The 20,272-nt window shown below is 44.8% G+C and overlaps 1 protein-coding gene across 1 annotated transcript in view; it reads right to left on the bottom strand.

The window, feature by feature from the left end:
- Positions 1 to 1,536: 1,536 nt before the first annotated feature.
- Positions 1,537 to 20,272, bottom strand: part of cfap251 (cilia and flagella associated protein 251) — a 52,817-nt gene continuing 34,081 nt past the window's right edge. The window contains exons 17-22 of the mRNA XM_078421167.1: positions 13,798 to 13,961; positions 6,351 to 6,441; positions 5,340 to 5,483; positions 4,613 to 4,841; positions 4,123 to 4,215; positions 1,537 to 1,798 (exon numbers count right to left, since the gene is read on the bottom strand). Coding sequence (XP_078277293.1) covers positions 1,647 to 1,798; positions 4,123 to 4,215; positions 4,613 to 4,841; positions 5,340 to 5,483; positions 6,351 to 6,441; positions 13,798 to 13,961 — 873 coding nt within the window. The 3' untranslated portion in view covers positions 1,537 to 1,646. The remainder of the gene's footprint in view (positions 1,799 to 4,122; positions 4,216 to 4,612; positions 4,842 to 5,339; positions 5,484 to 6,350; positions 6,442 to 13,797; positions 13,962 to 20,272) is intronic.

The raw sequence follows: 20,272 nt of genomic DNA, 5'->3' as shown, positions 1-20,272 counted from the left end.
ACAACAGGCATCAAAAGCTGTTTGCTGTATAGTATCAATACCCTTTTTACATGTGTATAAAGGGAAAGTGATCGATTATGGTGTGATATTATTAGATTTCACCACATTCACAGTTACAGAACTCCTTCATTTTTTATTTGTGAAGGAAATATCTGCATCTCGTAAATGTTGTTCTGTATCAATTACGGAAAGGTAAGGTAAAGTAAGCCAGGTGAGCTGATGCCAGGTAATTCCTGTGGGAAGTTTTCAGTTAATTGCTTGAAATTAAGTTAATTAGAATTTAAAACCCAATTTAATTAGGGGGAGGGGGGAGGCAGGAAAAAATGCTTTGTTTTTGGATAAAATGGCTGACACAGAATCACCTAACAGTGTGACAGGCGAACATAACAAATCACTTTCGTCATCCACCATGAGTATATTCATTTCAGCATCTTACTGAAAGTAAAAAAACGACTACATCTAGCATCTGGTAGTGTGACATGTAAACGTTACCAGGTGGAACACAAGAACTCGCATCTACAATTTCAATGGGGCATATAACCAAAATTAGAAATTCATAACATAACCAAAATGAGGATTTCAATATTTAGAATAAAGGTATTGAAACACTACCTGGCTCAAAAATTATCCTAGTAAAGGCCAATAAAAGACATAATGTTTTATTTTTAATTGTCTACTGTATATCGTGTTGTTATTTGCAAAAAAAGCACCAGTGCAAATTCCTTGTATGTATACATATTTGGCTAATAACTCTATTCAATTCAATTCAGTAAAATCTTATTCATAATCATGTTTTTTTTAGGTTTATAGATACAGTGTGGAAACAGGGCATTCTGCCCACCGGGTCCCTGCCGATCAATAATTACCCATACACAAGTTCTATCCTACACAATAGAGACAACTTTACAGAACTCAACCAACCTCCAAACCTGCATTTCTTTAGGAGCACCCAGAGAAAACTCACACGGTCACAGGGAAAACGTGTAAACTCTGTACAGACAGCACCCGTAGTCAGTATTGAACCGTGCCTCTGACACTGTAAAGCAGCAACTCTACCACTGCCCTACTGTACCGCCCTAAGTTAATTTCTATTTATTAAAAATGACTTACCACATTGGAGGCACGCTTCCTCTCAGGGTATTTGTCTCACTAAACAGGATCTAAGCCCAGAGGTTGAGCCTTAGACCACTGGAATTAGAGAGGGCACGTAAAATCTGCCAGTTATATATATATATATATATATAGATATTTTAGAATGGCAATTACATCCCCTCCAACTAAATCACAAATTGCTCTCTTGTGATACTGCAACATGAAGATATACTCAAAAAAGACTTACTAGATCAGGTGACAGTTGCAGAAGAGGGACAACTTTACATTTATGTAAAATTGCAACATATTGTATTGGCATAGATTGAAGTACTAAATTAACAAACATTCAAACAATTTCTGGGTTTAGTTAATAGTTTATATTTGAAAGCTAAAATTAAAGAAGAAATACAAATATTTTCAAACAAAAATAATTCACCTTGTGAACATCAGTAAACTGCAGATGCTGAAAATCCGAAATAAAAAAGAAAATGCAACAAACAAGCGACTTTGACAATCAATGTTAACAGCTTCTCTTTCCACATTTCATTCTGTAGTTATGTTGATGGAGCTGCAGTCATAGGCATCACCTCATCACAAGGGGATACAGGTATATTGCGGGGGAACCCCAATATTTCATAGACAAAAACTTCATTTGTCATCTCCTGCGGAAGTTGCTCTTCGAGCAATTGTGATGTATCTATCAAACCTAAACAAACAGAAGCAAAATGAATTTAACCAATATAGGTTTTTTTTACATTTACAACCTTTGCTATCTTGCTTGGAGATAGACATAAAATGCTGGAATAAAAGGACACAAAGTGCTCGAGTAACTCGGAGTGTCAGGCAGCATCTCTGCAGAACATCGATAGGGGACATTTCCGAACGGGACCCCTCAGACTGATTGTGGGGTGGGGGGAGTTAATGCTGGGAGAGAGATGCAGGATGAAGCATGGTGGTAATAGGTACTGCAGCTATGCTTTGTCCTGCCCCTTCTCTTCCAGCTTTCTTCTCCCTCCCCCCCCCCCACCCCCCCCCAAACAATCAGTCTGGAAACGTTTCTTGACCCAAAACATCACATATCCATGTTCTCCAGAGATGCTGCCTGACCTACCGAGTTATTCCAGCATTTTGTGTCCTTTTGTGTATACCAGCATCTACAGTTACTTGTTTTTACAAGTGCTAGAGTAACTCAGCATGTGAGGCAGCTTGTGTGGAGGAAATTAATAAGCAACATTTCAGGTCGGGACTCCTATTCAGATTTTAGTTTGTGATTCTACTGCAAATACATCTAGCATTCAGGAAATAAACATCCTGTAGGTTGTTACCTTGATTTTAAAAGATCTTTCCAATCCTTTCCAAAATGTAGTGGGAGGATTCTATTTTTCCTGGAATATATCTCTTTATTAAAATTCTCAAAGACTCATCTCTCATGAGTCTCGTGATTAGATTTTTCTATCCAGAATTTAGAACAAAGTCTGTGAAGAATTTTTAGTTCACATGATTTTCTTTTGGTTGCAGTAGAAATGATTCATGCAACATCAATGGTATTTTATCTTGATCTGACAAATTTTAGGGCATTTGCTGATTTTGTTATATAATGATGGTTTTACAATCCATGTGATGTACATGAAAAAGCATGATATCTGTCATGCTCCATGGAGTTGTTTGCTCATTGCTTTGATTATATTGGAGGTAAAAATGTTATGACACACAGATGTAAAATATCTGATTTAGATCTGTGTAAAATAATGTCAGCACTATTTCTATTTAATGTGGTTAACATTAGCTCTATGCTGTTATAAACTATTGCTACTGCAACTCAGTCAAAGCACATAATCTGATTCCTATTGTTGTGTGATTTTGAACTTGCGGAGGTTTAAACCAAAGAGTCAAGGCTCTTCAGGAATTTATTAATTTAGGTTGCAAAACACAGTAAAAAAAATTACAACTAATAATTAAATTATACGTTGACTATAGCCTAATGAAAAAACTGGCTTAATAATTACAGATTGTTTGCTTCCAATGAGTTGAGATAAATTGTGATCACAAGGGAGTTTCCTAACATTTTTGTCATTGTATGTTTAATTCATTGTTGAAATGTTTGTACAATGGAATAATAGAATAAAAATGCATTTTGAACTTAGTGACATTATTCATACAACTAAAATAATATTTTGTTTTTATTAAATTATTGATTTTATGTGATACAAGTATTACAGGCAAGGTCAGCATTTATTGCCCATCTCCACTTGCCTTTCTTAGATGGAGTTCCCCACATTCTTGAAGTTTGACAGCTCTTTAGATAAAGATTCTCCCATTACATTTGGATTTTTAGTATTTAGACGTTGTGAAAATATATTCTCCATTCAGGATGGTCTGTGACTTTGACCAACACCAGAAGGTGGTGGCGTTCCATGCATTGGTTGCTCTAGTCTTTCTTGGTGGTGTTGATCACAATTTTCAAAGATGTTACTGGAATATCATGGACCAGTAATCAAGTGACTGTAGTGGATTTAATAGATCATATACTGCAGCCATAGTTTGCCATTGATGAAGTAAGCCAATTTTCATGGTGATGGATGAGAGTCAATCAAATGATATACTTTGACCTTGAAGATATCAAGATTCACAATCTTGTGGAGCTGGAAAATATTTTACATGTTCCTGACTTGTGCTGATGATGCTGAATAGACTTTCGGTATCTTTTAGTTTGTACAAATTGTATCTATGTATGGTATTAACTGATTTCATTGGATAGCATGCAAAACAAAGTTTTTCACTGTACCTCGGAACATGTGACCATAATAAACCTAAACCTTTGCCTCTATCATGCCTCTTTGCCTCTACCATGCTGATTGACTCACCGAGTTCTGCCAGCAGTTTATTTTTTGCTCTAAATTCCATATCTGGGAACATCTATTGCATTATTTCTCATTTAAAATGTTACTGAATCAAAAAACCACAGCAATGGTAAATGCAGCAGAACTATCGAAATATAGAGAAAGTGTAAAAATTCTAAACAATTGGCACCTTTAGCATCAAATTCGGAACTTCCTCCCTCTGGATTCAAGCCGAGCAGTGTGGAGAGTGTTTCTGCAACTTCTTCCTCCGACATGCATTCACCTAGAAAGCAAGATGAAAAACAGATTCATTATCCAATGTGTTCCCTGGTTTGGATATCGGCAGAAACAAAGCAAATCCAATGCAATTATACTTCCAACTCTGCTTTTTTAACACATGTAAAAGTGAAATAGATGAAATGGGACTCCATCCACTTGCTGAGTTCATAATAATTATAAATATTGTTTGTTTATATAATTAAATTATTTCCATTCATTTTCTTCATGGTAGGTTATTATAATTTACAAATTTCAATCTAAAAATAAGTTAGATGGAAAAATGGGGATAATGACATTACCACAAAGGTTTAAATACATATTTTTGTAAATAACCACTTTAAAGATACCATTTTTAATTTAGTGAATATTTTAGCGCTTATTTCAATTATTCTTTGACTTACCTCTAGTTTGCAATAGTTGTAGTAACTCTTCTAAGGCCATTGCTTTTTCTTCATTCTCATTTTGATAACCAAGAATATCAAATGTTTTCTCCAGGTCCGAAGCAGATATACCAAAAGCTGGGCGATGATTTATATACAGTTTAATAAAATCACCTAAATCAATATGCGTTACGTATTTTCCTGTTTCCACATATTTACTGAACTTAACCTCATTCAGCATGTCCTCGACCTGCACATAAAAATAAAAGTTATATATACTTTTATACAAGATATAACTTATCTGCTGAAAACCAACAGGATCATTAGTAGGAGACAGTGTCTTTCATGAATTAAATATCTTGTGTAAAGGTACCTTCCCAATGAAAGTTGAGACCTTTTATCAACTGTTATCCTCTCTTTTAGTTCTGTTCTACTTTTTAACACAACAATCTTATCCTGTTCTACATTTCTCACCATGTTCACAAGCTGTAAATATCATATACATTCTACTGCATTCTCTGTAACTTCACTCTAGCTTCCCACATTTCCCAGGTTCAAATATCTGGAGTTTCTCTTGAACCAATCCAAATTTAAAGTTCCATCACTTCTTTGTCCAAGACCTTCCATCTTAATTCTACCGCATGATAGCACAGCCTCGTGTTTGGTTCAGCCTTCAATGTCAAGGAACTTCACATAAACACATATTAGAACTGCATGTCATTTTCTGGAATTAATGTATACATTGTACCTCTTTCTCTGTGGGATAGAATCCAAGTGCCCTCATCATAAATGGAATTTCCTGCAGGGGAATATGAGTCGAGACTTCCCTGGTCTCCCTTGTACTGATATGCTGATAGCGCAATTGTGAGTAATAGAAATAATTCTCCATCTCCTTAATGAAACATTAAAACACAAGATATTAATTGACCACACCAATATTGACAGAATTTCCAGCTCATTGTCTTTCCATTTCAGACAGTGTGACGTTCCATAGGCAATAAGTTTCTCAATTAATTCCAAGTGGGGGGGGGGATCAGCTTTCATCTTCATTCGATATAAAATGTGGAACTGATAATCGGTTATTTAGACAGATTTTTTTTAACCAATTATGCTCAAAATACATGTAATGAATCATGTGAGCATTATATATCTCAAGGACATTGCAATATAGAATTACATTCACAAACCTTGATAAATAAATAACAGACTCAAAATAGGTTAAACATTGATTTCTACAATTGTGTGCTTGCATGTTAACGTTTGTATATTAGTGTGTACTAGACCAAGTAGACCTGTTGGGCCCAAACCTCTCCTGCATTGGTGTATCAACCTCTCCTCCCCCATTCCCCCCCAGGAGATAGATTTAAACTTTAAAATGTGAATAACTGAAAAAATATAACACCAATTTCAATGAAACTTCTTCCATTAGGGACAACAGTAAGGTGGGCCTAAAATTGTTGCACTATCATGTACCGTTTTGGCTGTAGTTAGGAACAAACAAACAAACTAGAGTTTTAGTATATAGATGTGTCTATGTGAATATTTGTGTAGAGGATAAATAATTGTTTTAATTACTTTTCAGAGCACAGCATGTATTAAAGGATTTCAAGGTTATCATGTTAAAATGGATAATTTTACCTAAGTGCCAATCAATAGAACAATGAAAGCAACAGGCAGATTACATCATTGTTCCTGTAAATGTCATTGTCATTTACAAAATTCAACAAATTAATCAAGAAAAATCCTGAAAGGTTATTACCTTAAATAATTCACCATCTCTTCCACCTTCCAATAAACCATAAAATGGTATCAAATCCTCCCCTCCAAGTGCAATTACTGCTTCATGAGCCCTTTAATGCCACAAAATAACAGTTATTCTAATTTAACTATTCTTCTGATGAGATATAATGTAAAAGTTCAATTGCACTTACAGATTGAGTCAACTGCAAACATAATTACTGATGAAACAATAATATTTCTGATAATCTTTTGCTCCTTTACGCGTGAAAGAAATTTCACACGCATTAGTGAGCTATGCATTGGACAATGTACTCATATTGTTGTGTTATGTTTAGTTATTACCAAAGCATAGCAATGTGGATGGTACTGTTGGTCCTGCATCACTTTTCCCATGATTGTGCACAACCAAACATAGGTTATTTGATGCGAATCAGAATAGAAACTGAGTGATTGATGGTGATAATCAAATAAACCTTGCGGTGAATGGTCATAGATCCCAAAATTAGGAAGTCGGCCAACGTTCAAATTTCTCCATCATTGGAAGTGAACAATGCCATTACCAGGATGGACAATAGATGCGAGGTGCCACAATGCTACACGGTCAGAAAGTGTTGCGAGGAATCCTGCAAAACCTCAATACTTTAGCCAAAATATGGAGAAGGAAATCTGTTTGTTACCACTTCACTAAGTGGTGAATTAGTGTTCTTCCTTGTGGAATAATGCTTGAAAGGAGCACTGAGAATTGCACATAATGTGCTCTGGATGGAAACATCAATGACAATCTCTGAGAGGGGTTCTGATGATGATGTAGCTGGTCAAATCCTAAAGGATGCAGCTGTCGGACTGAATCAGCAGTTTGTGCTGAGAGAATCAAGGTGACCAATGAAACCTATTGACCTTGAAGAAAGACTGGATTGAGAGAGAAAAGGACAAAGGAAATGTACAAATAAAAAAATCTTTTAAATTATAATTTTACAATTCTCTGAACAATTTACTATTTATAGGATTGAAACTCCACCATTTAAGCTTTTGGAATCAGATTGGGTTATTGGCATTTAATTCCTCTTTTTAAAAAAGGTCTAATAATTGTTTAGTATCAATCCTAACATTTAAAGTCAATATTCATATTAGTAAATAACATGTTATGGCGAGTCCGGAAACTTGTTGGTTGTAGAAGAAGTTTATTGCGGCAGCAATATTCGAATACAAAGGTTAAACAACAAGGTAAAGGACAACCATCAAAAACTCACTGTCTTCTTCGAAGACTTCTCTGAACTGAACATTTCGGGCACCAAAAGCGCACATGACAACGCTGTCCAATCAGCGATGTCGCTCTCTGGAGCAATCCCTACGGTCGCGCTCACACGTGACCTTGCTGGCCAATCTGAGGGTTCGACGACCCGGACCATTCTCTATGGTCGCTACATGACCCCCCCCAGAACCCGAGGTACGGAACCTAGCAGGGAGCCGGATTTCGCGACCATAACGAGTAAGGAGAGGGGCAGCCTGAACCACAGGAGCAGGGGATTCCGGACTTGGAGGAACTGCCGGAACGGGGGGTCCTGGACTGAGCGGAACTGACGGAGGCCGGCCTCTCCTAGGGGTTTGGCTGACCAGGACTGGTTGATCCGGATCCAAGTGTGCAGGTTTAAGCCGGGACACCGAGACGAGCTCACTCCTGCCGCACATGTCTAAGGTGAAGGTAGCCGTCCCCTTACGCAAAACCCGGAACGGCCCTTGATAGACCCTCTGCAACGGGGCACGATGGGAATCTTTTCGCAAAAACACAAACTCACAGTCCTTCAGGGAAGGCGGTTCATGTACCATGGGACACCCATGACGTGAAGTCGGAACTGGAGCCAGGGAACCCACCCGTGCCCGGAGCGATGCTAAGACTGATGGGACTGGAGGCAGCTGGTCTGAGGGGTCCGGAAACAAATCCCCGGGTACTCGAAGTGGTGAGCCATACACTAGCTCCGCGGACGACGCACCGAGATCTTGCTTAGGAGCAGTCCGGATGCCCAGAAGGACCCAGGGGAGTTGGTCTACCCAGTCTGGGCCTTCAAGCCTTGCACTGAGGGACGCCTTAAGTTGACGGTGGAACCTTTCGACAAGTCCATTTGCCTGGGGGTGGTATGCAGTAGTGGGTTGTAACTTGGAACCGTACAGTTCTGCGAGCGCGGCCCAGAGGGACGAAGTGAACTGCGGCCCCCTGTCAGTGGTAATAACTGCCGGGACCCCGAAACGTGCTACCCAATGGAGGGCCAAAGTCCTGGCACAAGAGGCTGCCGAGATATCAGACAATGGGAAAGCCTCTGGCCACCGGGTGAACCGATCCACCACCGTGAGGAGGTGGGTGTAGCCCCGGGAGGAAGGCAAAGGCCCGACTAAATCCACGTGGATGTGGAAAAAACGAACTGCTGGGACCTCGAACTCCTGTACGGGGGGCTGGACATGGCGCTGGACTTTAGCGGTCTGACAGGGAACGCAGGAACGTGCCCAACCCGCTACCTGTTTCCGTAGGCCATGCCAGACAAACCGAGCTGCTACTAAAGCAGAGGTGGAGCGGATGGACGGGTGCGCCAGCCCGTGAATGGCATCAAAAACCCGGCGCTGAAGGGAGGGCGGTACTACCGGCCTGGGACGGGGAAGGGAAACATCACACCAGACTTTTGTGCCTTCCGACCCGCAGGCTACCTGAGCCAACTTCAATCCCGAAGTGGTGGACTGGTATGCCGAGGCGGTATCCGCTAGAAGCTGTGCCTCCGCAAGCTCCTGGGGATCCACTTCGCAGTCCACCGCCGAAATAGGGGAAAAAGCAGGTCTAGACAGGGCGTCAGCAATGGCATTAAGCTTACCCGCGACATGACGGACATCGGTGGTAAATTCGGAGATGGCAGTCAGGTGCCGCTGCTGGCGGGCCGACCATGGGTCAGACAATTTGAAAAATGCAAATGTTAATGGTTTGTGGTCCGTAAAGGCCACAAATGGGCGGCCCTCAAGGAAGTACCTGAAATGACGAACAGCTAAATAGAGGGCCAGAAGCTCTCGGTCAAATGCGCTATACTTCAGCTCAGCCGAATTTAGTTGCCGGCTGAAAAACGCCAAGGGCTGCCAACGGCCACCGACCTGCTGCTCCAAGACCCCGCCCACCGCCACGTCAGAGGCGTCAACCGTCAGGGCCGTGGGGGCGGAGGGGCTCGGGTGGACCAACATGGTGGCGTCTGCCAAGGCTGCCTTAGCTGCTGTAAAAGCCGACTCTGCGGCCGGGGACCATATCAACTCTACCGGTTTTCCCGCAAGGCACTGGAAGAGCGGGCGCATGACCCGCGCAGCTGCCGGAACGAACCTATGGTAGAAGTTAACCATACCTACGAACTCCTGTAGTCCTTTTACTGTGGTGGGCCTGGGAAATGCCCGGATAGCCTCCACCTTCTCGGGCAAAGGGGAGGCGCCGGCAGGGGTAATTCTGTGCCCTAGAAAATCAAGAGAAGGGAGGCCGAATTGACACTTGGAGGGTTGGATAATGAGCCCGTGGTCTTGGAGCCGCTGGAACACAGTCCGCAAGTGGACCTGGTGTTCCTGCACTGAGGGGCTGGCGACCAGGATGTCGTCTAAATAAATAAACAAAAAGGGTAAACCCCGACCCACACGGTCCATCAGTCGTTGGAAAGCCTGTGCCGCGTTCTTTAAACCGAAAGGCATACGCAACCATTCGAACAACCCGAACGGAGTAATCGTGGCAGTTTTCTGTATGTCCTCCGGCCGCACCGGAATCTGGTGGTATCCTCGCACCAAATCGATTTTGGAGAACACCACCGCCCCTTCCAGCCCAGACGAAAAGTCCTGTTGGTGCGGTATGGGGTAGCGATCAGCCATGGTGACAGCATTGAGATGCCGATAATCGCCACATGGTCTCCACCCCCCAGATGCCTTGGAGACCATATGCAACGGCGAGGCCCATGGGCTGTCGGACTGACAGACAATGCCCATTTCCTCCATCTTCCTAAATTCCGCCCGTGCCACCACCAGTTTGTCTGGCGGTAGTCTCCTGGCCCGAGCGAAAACGGGAGGGCCCTCGGTGCGGATGTGATGGACCACGCCGTGCTTGGCCGAAGGCGTGTCAAAACGTTGGATGAGCAGCTCTGGAAACTCCGCCAGGATCTCAGCATACGAGTCAGGGGCCGCGACGACGGCCTGGACAGTAGGGCTGGGCGGGGAGGCGGTTGTCGGAGCGACGGGCTCCTCGCTGGCGGAGGGTCGGAGGTCGTTACCGCGGACATCAGGGACCAGTGAAAAAGCCCAGAGAAAATCTGCGCCTAGGATCGCTTGTCTGACGTCTGCTATGATGAATGGCCATTCGTACGTGCGGAGGCCTAACACAAGGGACATCTTCCGTATACCGAAAGTGCGAATGGGGCTGCCATTAACCGCGATGAGGGTGGGACCTGTCTTACCCGTTCTGGTTTCGAGGTCGGTCGGCGGCACTATACTGACGATGGCTCCCGTGTCCACCAAAAATTCTGTGTCCGTGAATCGATCGTGGACGTAGAGGCGTCCGTTCTGGCCAATCGCAACTGCCCCTATGTACGATCGGCCGAGGCATTTCCCGCGAAGGTACAAGGTGAGCGGCAGTTGCGGGATTCTCTACCCCATCGTAGGTGATAATAGCACCAGCCGCGCTTGTGCGGATCTTTTTGGCGGGCTTTCGGAGAACTGGCGGGAGACGCGGCGCCATCTTGATGTCGCTGTGGGGTGGTCACTGATGTCGAGACCTTGTTGATCGAACCGCTTGCCTTCGATTTAGCCGCTATGAGCGCGTCCGCTTTCTCTGCATATGCTTCGGGGTCCTTAAAAGAACAATCCGTGAGCAGCAGTCGGACATCCTCGGGAAGCTTCTCTCGGAATGCTTGTTCGAACATGAGGCAATCCGTATCCTCACCGGCTAGCATCATCATCTCGGCCATGAGAACGGACGGCCGTCGATCTCCGAGGTCCGGTAGGTGCAGAAGTTTTTCAGCGCGATCGTGCCTATTAAACCCGAAGGTTCGCAGTAACAATTTCTTCATTGCCTCGTACTTGCTTTCCGCAGGCGGATTAACGATGAACCGCATCACGCGTGTGGTCGTCTCCGGTGATAGAGCGCTGACGAGATAGTAATACTTCGTCGCGTCGGCCGATATGTTCTTTATATGAAATTGGGCTTCGGTGTGGACAAACCAAGATTGCGGTTGATGTGTCCAAAACGACGGAAGGTGAACGCTTACTGTGCTTAACTCCGGTGTGCCAGGCGCGGCATCCAACAACGGGGCGTCATGTTCCTGCATAGTCGGTGATCGTCCAGATCACGTCGGGGTCACCAATATGGCGAGTCCGGAAACTTGTTGGTTGTAGAAGAAGTTTATTGCGGCAGCAATATTCGAATACAAAGGTTAAACAACAAGGTAAAGGACAACCATCAAAAACTCACTGTCTTCTTCGAAGACTTCTCTGAACTGAACATTTCGGGCGCCAAAAGCGCACATGACAACGCTGTCCAATCAGCGATGTCGCTCTCTGGACCAATCCCTACGGTCGCGCTCACACGTGACCTTGCTGGCCAATCTGAGGGTTCGACGACCCGGACCATTTTCTATGGTCGCTACAATGTGATAATTTAATACAACAGTGAGATTGAGAATTATATTTTTAGTGGCTCACAACATATCATCCAACACTTCTGACAATTCACTTCATAGTACAGTTGTTGCCATAAATTGCTGGATGATTTATTTTTTTAGAAAATCGGACATGTAAAGCATTATTTTGATAGCAAAGTCCGGAAAATATATTTCTCTTTCAACGCAAATAAAGAAAATTGTGTATACCTCAAGTCATAGACCAATGTAATGATTTATAATTTATAATCAAGATTGTATAAACAAGAATTTTGGGGCTTGTTTCACCTTTTTCTCACCATTTCTCTCTTGACCTCCAAATTATTATGCTGTTTGCCTGATATTTAGTAATGGATTCCCATCAAGAACTGCATCCCCTTTCCACTTATTCCCTTTTCTTTCTGCGACTATATGAAACAAATCTAGTTTGTTTGCCAACTTGATTTTACATTTGAGCTGCTAAATTATCACTAATGAGGCAACTTCACAATGTCCGTGTCCATTCTTGCTCATCTGCACCTAAAACCTTCACCCTGGTCTGCTTTGCCTTTTATTTTGACTATTCCAATGCACACATGGCAAGCCTATCTCCATGATTTTGATGTCACACAAAACTCCGTTAGTGCCTTAAAACTGTCATCTCTGTATTTGTTTGAAAGAATTGATTTAAAGATACAGCTTGGAAACAGGTCCTCCCACTCACTGAGTCCATGCCGACCATCAATCAGCTATTTACACTTGTTCTATACTATCTCACTTTCGGATCTACTCCCTACAAACTAGGGACAATTTAAAGAGACCAATTAACCTACAAAGCCACACTTCTTTGACATGTGTGAGGAAACCGGAACACCCAGAGGAAATCCGTGGGTCACAGAGAAAATGGCAAACTTATTGATCTACACTAGCTCCCGTTTAGGCAATGTCTCAACTTTTAAGATTGTCATGTTTTAAATTTCTTTACTATCACGATGTTGAATTTGGAAATTCCCTCACAAGAAGTTTCTACCTTTCTGTTTTCCTATGTGAATCCAACTCTTTGACCAAGTCTTCAGCAATCTTGATGAATTTCTTCTAATGTGGCTTGTCACGATTATCTTTTGTTTGATAACACTCTTTGAAGTGCCTCTAGATATTTATGTTAAAAGCATTATCTAAGTAGAGGTTTAGTTCAGTTTAATTTAGAGACACAGCATGGAAACAAGTCATTTGGCCCACCAATTCTGCAATGACAATTGTAGTTCTATCCTACATACTAGGGAGAATTTATCGAAGCCAATTAACCCACAAGCCTGCACGTCTTTGGAATGTGGGAAGAAACCAGAGCACCCAGAGAAAACCCACATGGTCACAGGAACAGTGTGTAAATTCCACATAGACAGTACTTGTATTCAGGATCAAACCCGAGTCTCTGGCGCTGTAAGGCAGCAACTCTACCGCTGCACCACTGGGCCACAGTTATTGCTGTTCTTTACTTTCTCAAAACACCTTTTCAAAGATCATATAACAAATTCCACAAATAGCAATAAAAAGGAACTGCAGATACTGGTTTATACCAAAGATAGGCACAAAATGCTGGAGTAACACAACAGGTCAGGCAGCATCCCTGGAGAATATTTGTAGGTCACATTTCTGGTCGGAACCTTTATCCTGAAGCGTCACCTATCCTTGTTCTCCAGGAATGTTCCCTGACCCGCTGAGTTACTCCAGCAATTGGTGTCTGTCCACAAATAGCAAATTTGAGAGATTCTAGTAAAGTTCTATTGTTGAGGACAATTTTTCCGAGAAGGAATAAACAAATGTACTTACTCCAGGTCAACTTTCCACATATGTACAGTACAATCATCTCCTCCTGCTGTAAAAATATAATGACCATCATATGAGCAGGCAATATTAGTCACCACACTTCCATGGCAGATGAATGCACAGGATTTATGAGGGTTTCCATCCAATGGCAGGGTTTGTAAACCGACCTGGACAACACATTGCAAGAATGTACAATTTTAGATTTTATAAGGTATAAATGCTTTTATCACAGTACTAATAAGCAGAGCACAACACTAGTACATTACTCTTCTTAAAAGTTTGCGTTCTGAAAATAAAACTTCTTTCAATCATTTTCCAAAATAAAATTTAGTCCCCAAATTTCTATTGCTACAGTTTAGGTAGCAGATCACAATCAAATAGCACAATAAATGTTGGATTTGACAACAACATCCACCTACCACATATGAATCTATAAAAATCTGCAGAATCCCTTCGGGACCAGGGTCAGGCAGTTCATAAAAAAGACAGAGTAAAAAGTCAGTGCTTAAAGGTTGATGCGTAAAAAGTCAGTGAATAAAAGGTTGGTGCTTAAAAAAACGATAGAATCCCTTCGGGACGAGGGTAAGTTGGGAATTTAAGCTTTTATCCATGACTTCAACCAGAAAATCTTAGTAGACATATCTGTAGCCTTTTTTAAATAGCAGAATTATTAAATTACATATCTATCGTGTTATACAAAGGTATCACAAAATGCTGGAGTAAATCAGCGGATCAGGCAGTATCTCTGCAGAGAAGGAATGGGTGATGTTTCGGGTCGAGACCCTTCTTCAGACTGATGTCGGGGGGGGGATAAAGAAAGGATATAGTTGGAGACAAGAAGACAGTGGGAGAACTGGGAAGGGGAGGGGAAGAGAGGGACAGAGAAGCTATCTAAAGTTAGAGAAGTCAATGTTCATACCACTGGGCTGTAAGCTGCCCAAGCGAAATATGAAATGCTGTTCCTCCAATTTGTGGTGGGACTCACTATGACACTGGAGGAGGCCCATGACAGAAAGGTCAGACTGGGAGTGGGAAGGGGAGTTGAAGTGCTGAGCCACCGGGAGATCAGGTTGGTTAAGGCAGACTGAGCGAAGGTTTTGAGCGAAATGATCGGTGAGCCTGTGTTTGACAATAGACAATAGACAATAGGTGCAGGAGTAGGCCATTCAGCCCTTCGAGCCAGCACCGCCATTCAATGCGATCATGGCTGATCACTCTCAATCAGTACCCCGTTCCTGCCTTCTCCCCATACCCCCTCACTCCGCTATCCTTAAGAGCTCTATCCAGCTCTCTCTTGAAAGCATCCAACGAACTGGCCTCCACTGCCTTCTGAGGCAGAGAATTCCACACCTTCACCACTCTCTCGCCAATGTAGAGAAGTTGACATATGGAACAGTGGATACAATAGATGAGGTTGGAGGAGATGCAGGTGAACCTCTGCCTCACCTGGAAAGACTGCTTGGGTCCTTGGATGGAGTCGAGAGGGGAGGTAAAGGGACAGGTGTTGCATCTCCTGCGGTTGCAGGGGAAAGTGCCTGGGGAGGGGGTGGTTTGGGTAGGAAGGGACGAATGGACCAGGGTGTTACGGAGAGAACGGTCTCTGCGGGAGGTGATGGGATGTGGCCAGTGGTGGGATCCCGTTGGTGACAGAAATGTTGGAGGATGATTTGTTGTATACGCTGGCTGATGGGGTGGAAGGTGAGGACAAGGGGGACTCTATCCTTGTTACGAATGGGGGGAGGGGGAGCAAGAGCAGAGCAGTGGGATATAGAGGAGGCTCTGGTGAGAGCCTCATCTATAATAGAAGAGGGGAAGCCCCATTTCCTACAGAATGAGGACATCTCTGATGCCCTACTGTGAAATACCTCATCCTGGACGCAGATGCGGCGTAGACGGAGGAATTGGGAGTAGGGGAAATACTTTTTGCAGGAGACAGGGTGGGAAGAAGTGTAGTCAAGATAGCTGTGGGAGTCAGTGGGTTTGGAGTAGATGTCAGCCACTTGTCTGTCTCCTGTGATGGAGATGGTGAGATCCAGAAACAGTAGGGAGATGTCGGAGATTGTCCAAGTATATTTAAGAGCAGGATGGAAATTAGTAGTGAAATGTATGAAGTCAGTGAGTTCTGCATGGGTGGACAAGAGGTAGCACCAATGCAGTCGTCAATGTAGCGGAGGTAGAGTTCGGGGATGGGGCCAGTGTACGTCTGGAACAGGGATTGTTCGGCGTATCCGACAAAGAGGCAGGCATAGTTAGGGTCCATGCAAGTGCATAGCTACGCCTCGGGTTTGGAGGATGTGGGAGGAGTCGAAGGAGAAGTAGTTGAGGGCAAGAACCAGCTCCGCTAGGCCGAGGAGAGTGTTAGTAGATGGAGATTGGCTGGTTCTACGGTTGAGGAAGAAATGGAGGGCTTCAAGATCATCCTTGTGGGCGATGGAGGTGTCGAGTGACTGGACATCCACGGTAAAGATGACAGAGTGGGGGACTGGAACCCGGAAGTTATTGAGGAGACGAAGAGCATGTGAGGTGTCTTGGACATAGGTGGGGAGGGATTTGACCAGGGGGGGATAGGATGGAGTCGAGGTAGGTGGAAATAAATTGGGTGGGACATGAACAGGCAGAAACAATGGGTCTGCCGGAAAAGTTCTAGTGAGGGTAGTTGACCAGCTGGGGGAGTCCAAGAGGAGGGGATCCGCTGGAGACGGGAGACGGGGTCATCACTGGGTGGTGAGGACTCCTTCCCGTGGAAAAAGGCTTGGAGGCGGAGGAAGAAGAGCTCCACATCGCGGCGGACCCACATATAAATATATAAATATATATACAAATATATCCTGGTCCAAGGGAACCGATTCATTAAATATGAATTAAAATCAGTTGATTCACATATACTCTTATCAGCCAAAACATTATGACCACCTGCCTAATATGCTGTTGGTCCTCCATGTGCCACCAAAACAGCGCCGACCCGCCGAGGCATGGACTCTACAAGACCCCTGAAGGCGTCCTGTGGTATCTGGCACCAAAACATTAGCAGCAGGTCCTGTAAATTGTGAAGTGGAGCCGTCGTGGATCATACTTGTCGATCCAGCACATCCCACAGATGCTCAATCGGATTGAGATCTGGAGAATTTGGAGGCCAGGGCAATACCATGAACATTCCCGAACAATGTGTGCAGTGTGGCAGGGCACATTAACCTGCTGAAAGGGACCACTGCCATCAGGGAATATCATTGCCATGAAGGGGTGTACCTGGTCTGCAACGATGTTTAGGTAGGTGACACATGTCAAATTGATGTCCACATGAATGGCTGGACCCAGAGTTTCCCAGCAGAATATTTCCCAGAGCATCACACTGCCTCCACCGTTTGTTGTCTTCCTACAGTGCATCCCGGTGCCATTACTGCCCTCGCGCATCGATGAACCCTGGGGGCCCAACACCCAGGAACCTTGGGCGTCCAACAAGCTGGTTTATGGTTTCGGACCACTGCCGGTAGGTACTCACCACTGCTGACCGGGAGCACCCCACAAGCCTTGCTGTTCCAGAGATGCTCTGACCCAGTTGTCTGGCCATAACAATTTGGCCTTTGTCAAAGTCGCTCAGGTCTTTACTCCTGCCATTTCTCCTGCATCCATCACATCAACTTCAAGAACTGACTGGTCACTTGCTGCCTAATATATCCACCCCTTGACGGGTGCCATTGTAACAAGATTATCAATGTTATTCACTTCACCTATCAGTAGTCATAATGTTTTGGCTCATCAGTGTCTAATGATTCATTTCAATTATTTTGATGAAAACTATTTTTCATTCGCAGGTGTATTTCCCTTTATGTTTTCAGTTATTCACATTAAAACATGTACAACGGAAGTTGTTTTCTGTTCCCCTGTCTAGATACTAATATTTTGACCGCATTGAATATTATTCAGCAAAAAAAGTAAAAGAAAAACAGAATGGGATATTCCTCATCTGTAAATTGAACTACTGTGCTTCAAAGGAGTACATAGAGTTACAGGTCATTCAGCCTAACTTGTCTGAATCCTAGAGTCAGTTATTAAAGATGGGATAGCAGCACATTTGGAAAGTGGTGACATCATTGGACAAAGTCAGCATGGATTTATGAAAGGTAAATCATGTCTGACGAATCTTATAGAATTTTTCGAGCATGTAACTAGTAGAGTGGATAAGGGAGAACCAGTGGATGTGTTATATCTGGACTTCCAGAAGGCTTTCGACAAGGTCCCACATAAGAGATTAGTATGCAAACTTAAAGCACACGGTATTGTGGGTTCAGTATTGATGTGGATAGAGAACTGGCTGGCAGACAGGAAGCAAAGAGTAGGAATAAACGGGTCCTTTTCAGAATGGCAGGCATTGTGGGAGGAGTTGGCTGCGCCTAACGGCTGCGGCTCTCTGGCAGTCTGTTGTCTTTTTTTCTTTTTTTTTTGTTTGTGTCGGTGTTGGGATGGTTTTTGTTTCTGTTTTTGGCTGTGTATGTGTGGTGGGGGTGTGGGGTGGGGTGGGGCGGGGGGAAACCTTTATTTTATTAGGTCTCTTCCCCGGGGCGCGGCTCGGCTGCGGGCCTTAACATTGCCGGCGCAGCTCGGCTGCGGGACGTTTCAGTGCCCGGTGCGGCTGCGGGCCTTAACATTGCCGGCGCAGCTCGGCTGCGGGACGTTTCAGTGCCCGGTGCGGCTCGGCTGCGGGCCTTAACATTGCCGGCGCAGCTCGGCTGCGGGACGTTTCAGTGCCCGGTGCGGCTGCGGGCCTTAACATTGCCGGCGCAGCTCGGCTGCGGGACGTTTCAGTGCCCGGTGCGGCCGCGGGACGTTTCAGTGCCCGGTGCGGCCGCGGGACGTTTCAGTGCCCGGTGCGGCCGCGGGACGTTTCAGTGCCCGGTGCGGCCGCGGGACGTTTCAGTGCCCGGTGCGGCTTGGCCGCTGGACTTAACATCGCCCGGTGTGGCCGCGGGACGTTTCAGTGCCCGGTGTGGCCGCGGGACGTTTCAGTGCCCGGTGTGGCCGCGGGACGTTTCAGTGCCCGGTGCGGCTCGGCCGCGGGACGTTTCAATGCCCGGTGCGGCTTGGCCGCTGGACTTAACATCGCCCGGTGTGGCCGCGGGACGTTTCAGTGCCCGGTGCGGCTTGGCCGCTGGACTTAACATCGTCAGCGCTGTTCGGCCGCGGGACGTTTCAGTGCCCGGTGCGGCTCGGCCGTTGGACTTAACATCGCCCGGTGTGGCCGCGGGACGTTTCGGTGCCCGGGGCGGCTCGGCCGGGGGGCCTTCCATCCCCTTGCGGGGGCTGTGCGTGTCGTTTGCCTCGGTAGGGGTCGAGCTGCCTGTCCGTGGGTGCGGGGGGAAGAGAGGGGAAGTTTTGTTGCCTCCATCACAGTGAGGGGGTGTTTGGAGTCACTGTGATGGATGTTTGTGTTGGGGTCGGGTGTCCTGTGTTCTTTTCTTTTTTGCTGTATTTTGTGTGACTGCTGAAATTTCGCTCGGTGTTGTGCCGAGTGACAATAAAGTGTTGTTATGTTATGTTATGTTGACCAGGGAACCGCAAGGCTCAGTGCTGGGACCCCAGCTATTTACAATATATATTAATGATTTGGACGAGGGAATTGAATGCAACATCTCTAAGTTTGCGGATGACACGAAGCTGGGGGGCAGTGTTAGCTGTGAGGAGGATGCTAGGAGGCTGCAATGTGACTTGGATAGGTTAGGTGAGTGGGCAAATGCATGGCAGATGCAGTATAATGTGGATAAATGTGAGGTTATCCACTTTGGTAGCAAGAACAGGAAAGCAGACTATTATCTGAATGGTGGCCGATTAGGAAAAGGGGAGATGCAACGAGACCTGGGTGTCGTGGTACACCAGTCATTGAAAGTAGGCTTGCAGGTGCAGCAGGCAGTGAAGAAAGCGAATGGTATGTTGGCATTCATAGCGAGGGGATTTGAGTATAGGAGCAGGGAGGTTCTGCTGCAGTTATACAGGGCATTGGTGAGACCACACCTGGAGTATTGCGTACAGTTTTGGTCTTCGAATCTGAGGAAAGACATTCTTGCCATAGAGGGAGTACAGAGAAGGTTCACCAGATTGATTCCTGGGATGGCAGGACTTTCATATCAAGACAGACTGGATAGACTCGGCTTGTACTCGCTGGAATTTAGAAGATTGAGGGGGGATCTTATAGAAACTTACAAAATTCTTAAGGGGTTGGACAGGCTAGATGCAGGAAGATTGTTCTCGATCTTGGGGAAGTCCAGAACAAGGGGTCACAGTTTAAGGATAAGGGGGAAGTCTTTTAGGACTGAGATGAGAAAGTTTTTTTTCACACAGAGTGGTGTATCTGTGGAATTCTCTGCCACAGAAGGTAGTTGAGGCCAGTTCATTGGCTATATTTAAGAAGGAGTTAGATGTGGCCCTTGTGGCTAAAGGGATCAGGGGGTATGGAGAGAAGGCAGGTACAGGATACTGAGTTTGA

This window comes from Rhinoraja longicauda, chromosome 25, assembly GCF_053455715.1.
Source record: "Rhinoraja longicauda isolate Sanriku21f chromosome 25, sRhiLon1.1, whole genome shotgun sequence".
Taxonomy (NCBI): Eukaryota; Metazoa; Chordata; class Chondrichthyes; order Rajiformes; family Arhynchobatidae; genus Rhinoraja; species Rhinoraja longicauda.
This window is presented reverse-complemented; position numbering and strand designations above follow the sequence as displayed.